The sequence below is a fragment of the Chanos chanos genome, chromosome 7, assembly GCF_902362185.1.
Source record: "Chanos chanos chromosome 7, fChaCha1.1, whole genome shotgun sequence".
Taxonomy (NCBI): domain Eukaryota; kingdom Metazoa; phylum Chordata; class Actinopteri; order Gonorynchiformes; family Chanidae; genus Chanos; species Chanos chanos.
Window position 1 is genome coordinate 2,621,144 of NC_044501.1, and position 3,015 is coordinate 2,624,158.

Sequence of the window (3,015 nt, forward strand, 5' to 3'; positions counted from 1 at the left end):
GACACAACGCTCGTACAGCTTAATCCGTGATTTGACATTCAGTGCACGATTTGTGCTTTGAATACCAAACCAGACAACTTAAATTCGTTGAACGCGTTCAGTCTAAGATGGTGACTCGTCTTGGAGTTATGTCTAAAGAGTAAGTGTTAAATAATAAACAATAACTGCTAAATGTTCCTTTTTGATTCCTGATTACGGTCGCTTTTGGCGATGAGAAGTGGACATGTCTGATAAATATTTTTGAGCAGCCATAATAAAACTTTACTATAAATTAATTCTAATACTATTTACTAGTTAGGCATGGCGTAAACTATGCATTGCAACGTTACAGTAATATCGTCAGTGTAGGACACATTGCAATACATTGGTCGACACGCCTTCGTTACTTTCTGGCATATTCTTAGTGGACACAGCAGACTTGTCTTAAAGGGATACACAACACATTAAAAGAGCGCAGGCACGCGCCAATGTCGTTAGACGTTAAGCATTTCTTTCGTTATTTATTTCGTTATTCGTGGAATTGTGATTTTCTTTAGATTTACTTAACGTCTCTTTTGACACTATTTGACTTAAACCAGAAACGAGATTCTTTTATATCTAAGTGGGTGACGTTTCGCTCTCCCTATCTGAGAGACTTCCCCTTTAAATATAACCGAACCACCGTTACGAGGATGTAGTCTGCGTTTGTCTGCAAGATATCCTACAAGGGAGTCCCGGTCGCGTCAGCCCGTTGCTGCGCCTGACTGAAGTCCGGTTTGAACAATTGTTTCTCTGTGTCCCGACTCAGTACTTATCCAGTCTCGCTCCTGCAATGCGCTGGGCCACCTTGTTGCTGTCTGCCGTGTTGTCATTGCTCTGGCCCGGTTCAGCCCGTGGATATTTCTCGGAGGAGCGGTGGAGCCCCGAATCCCCACTTCTGGCTCCCCGGGTGCTGATAGCCTTGGCGTGTCGCAACTCGGCACATTCACTGCCACATTTCCTTGGAGCTATCGATCGACTTAACTACCCGAAAGACCGTATTGCGGTGTGGTGAGTTCTGCTTTTAAAATAAGTTTTTAAGGGACGGCGTCGGTGGTCTACGTTTGGATCTTTAGTGAGGGTTCGGGTACATTTTCAGCATGCGGACGTGGTTTCTGTTCTCTCAGGCTACTGTGCTGAATTTGGTCCCTCTGCCTTTGGAAAGCGTCCTAAACAGTGACAGTTGTTTTCACATTTGTGATGTTTGTGATCAACCAGGAGGCCTTGACGGCACAATGGCTCTGACATATTGCAAATAACTGTCTCCGAAGCTGTGAGCCAACTCACGTATCATTCATTGCTGGGAGACTAGGAAAGTACGCATCACGCATTTACGCGTTTCCTGACAGAAACAAGTCGATTTAAATGACCAGGGCTTTCATTAATTTTTGCGAGGCGTGTTAAATGAGCAGTGTGCGTGTCCTGGTAGGGGTACACATTGAGAAGTGGGCGGAGAGAACATACAGATTTTTTTTTGTATTAAGTTCATCTCCAGTTGCTCAGGCTGCTGGTAGTTCCAGAGGGGACGTAGGCAAGCTGAAACGTGTCCAAACTTCGCACAGTGAGGGCTTTTTTTTGTAACCCTCCCCCTCTCTCCCGAGCCCCTTCAGTCTCCTCTTCTCCGCTACCCTCCTCCCCACATCCCCGTTCCCTCTCTGCCTCGTCTTCCTTTCCCACACGGACGCGATTTTCCATTCACAGAGAATTACAGATGTGGAGAGAATGCAGGTAACAATAGCGTAGCGGCGCTGTTACAGAAGCCACTGACCCGAGGGGAACACATTCACTGATAGAATAAATATCAGGAGACAGGTCGGAGAGACGAACAGACTTAGGGTATACCTGTGTGTGTGTGTGTGTGGAATGCCAGAGTATTTGAAAGGAAAGGGTGTTGGAAAACTTTCCCTGCGGCGACAGTGTAAGATTAGTGTGGAGAATAACTCGCCACACACACACACACACACACACACGGACTGGCACGGGCTTCATCTCACAATAGACCCCACTCATAAAACCGTAATACATAATTAATTGCGATTTTCAGTGAGCGCGTTTTTCTCTCAGAGGTGCTCGAAACCAGCAAGGATCGTCCGGCATAAACGTATAGCCTAAATGACACGTTTGTTTTTAGTTTGCTTCACATTTGTTTCTAGTTTTCCATGGAAATATAATGTCATTAACCGCCTTACCAAGTTACCCGAATCCCTGCAACGGGACCCACGCAAGCATCAAAAGAACGATGTTGTTTAAGTGCGGACAACCCATACAATTATTTGCCCTTTATAACTCAGAAAAGCGGGTCATCCATCGCTTTATTTTCTGGCTTCATGGGGGAGATACAGAATTGAATGTATGTAGGCCTATACCAAATTTGGAGTAAACATCTGTGGGTCTGAGATGTACTATCAGCCTAAAAAGCTTTCAGTCGAACCGAGCAGCGCTCTAGTCTTAAGATAATTAGAGTAAACTGGAAACACAAAGTAAAACGTATGTTTTTTTTTGTCAAATATTTGAACAGGACCTTTTCCTAACTCGTTTAAACAGCAGTTTGAATAAGCTGTGTAGGCTTTACGCCTGCGTAGATTTGCGCTGAGGTTTTGGGAACCGTGGACAGATTATTATCGCAACGCTGCGGTTTTGATTTGCTACTCGGTCATTAAAAGAATAAATAAATAAAATAACACCAGACGTGCGGTCGCTCAACACAAAACCCGTGCCAGTCATCACTGTTTTAAAGAGCATGATTTAATAATGTCAGATATCACAGTTAGATCGTTTTCATGTGTGCTTCATGCTGCATTGAAGTGAGCAGTGTGGAGTTGTTGATTTTGTACCACTGCAGGAAGGAACAGTCATGCAGAAACACACACACACACACAGAGAGAGAGAGAGAGAGAGAGAGAGAGAAGACAGAGAGATAGAGAGAAAGAAGAGAGAGAGAGAAGACAGAGAGATAGAGAGAGAGAAGGAGACAGAGACAGAGAAGCGGGTGGGGAG

General features: G+C 44.7%; 1 protein-coding gene across 1 annotated transcript in view; it reads left to right on the forward strand.

Moving 5' to 3' along the window:
* The first annotated feature begins 709 nt into the window (after positions 1–709).
* The window catches only part of colgalt1b (collagen beta(1-O)galactosyltransferase 1b), a 24,431-nt gene continuing 22,125 nt past the window's right edge, over positions 710–3,015 (forward strand). Inside the window, exon 1 of the mRNA XM_030780941.1 lies at positions 710–1,029. Within this exon, the coding sequence (XP_030636801.1) occupies positions 812–1,029 (218 nt within the window). The 5' untranslated portion in view covers positions 710–811. The remainder of the gene's footprint in view (positions 1,030–3,015) is intronic.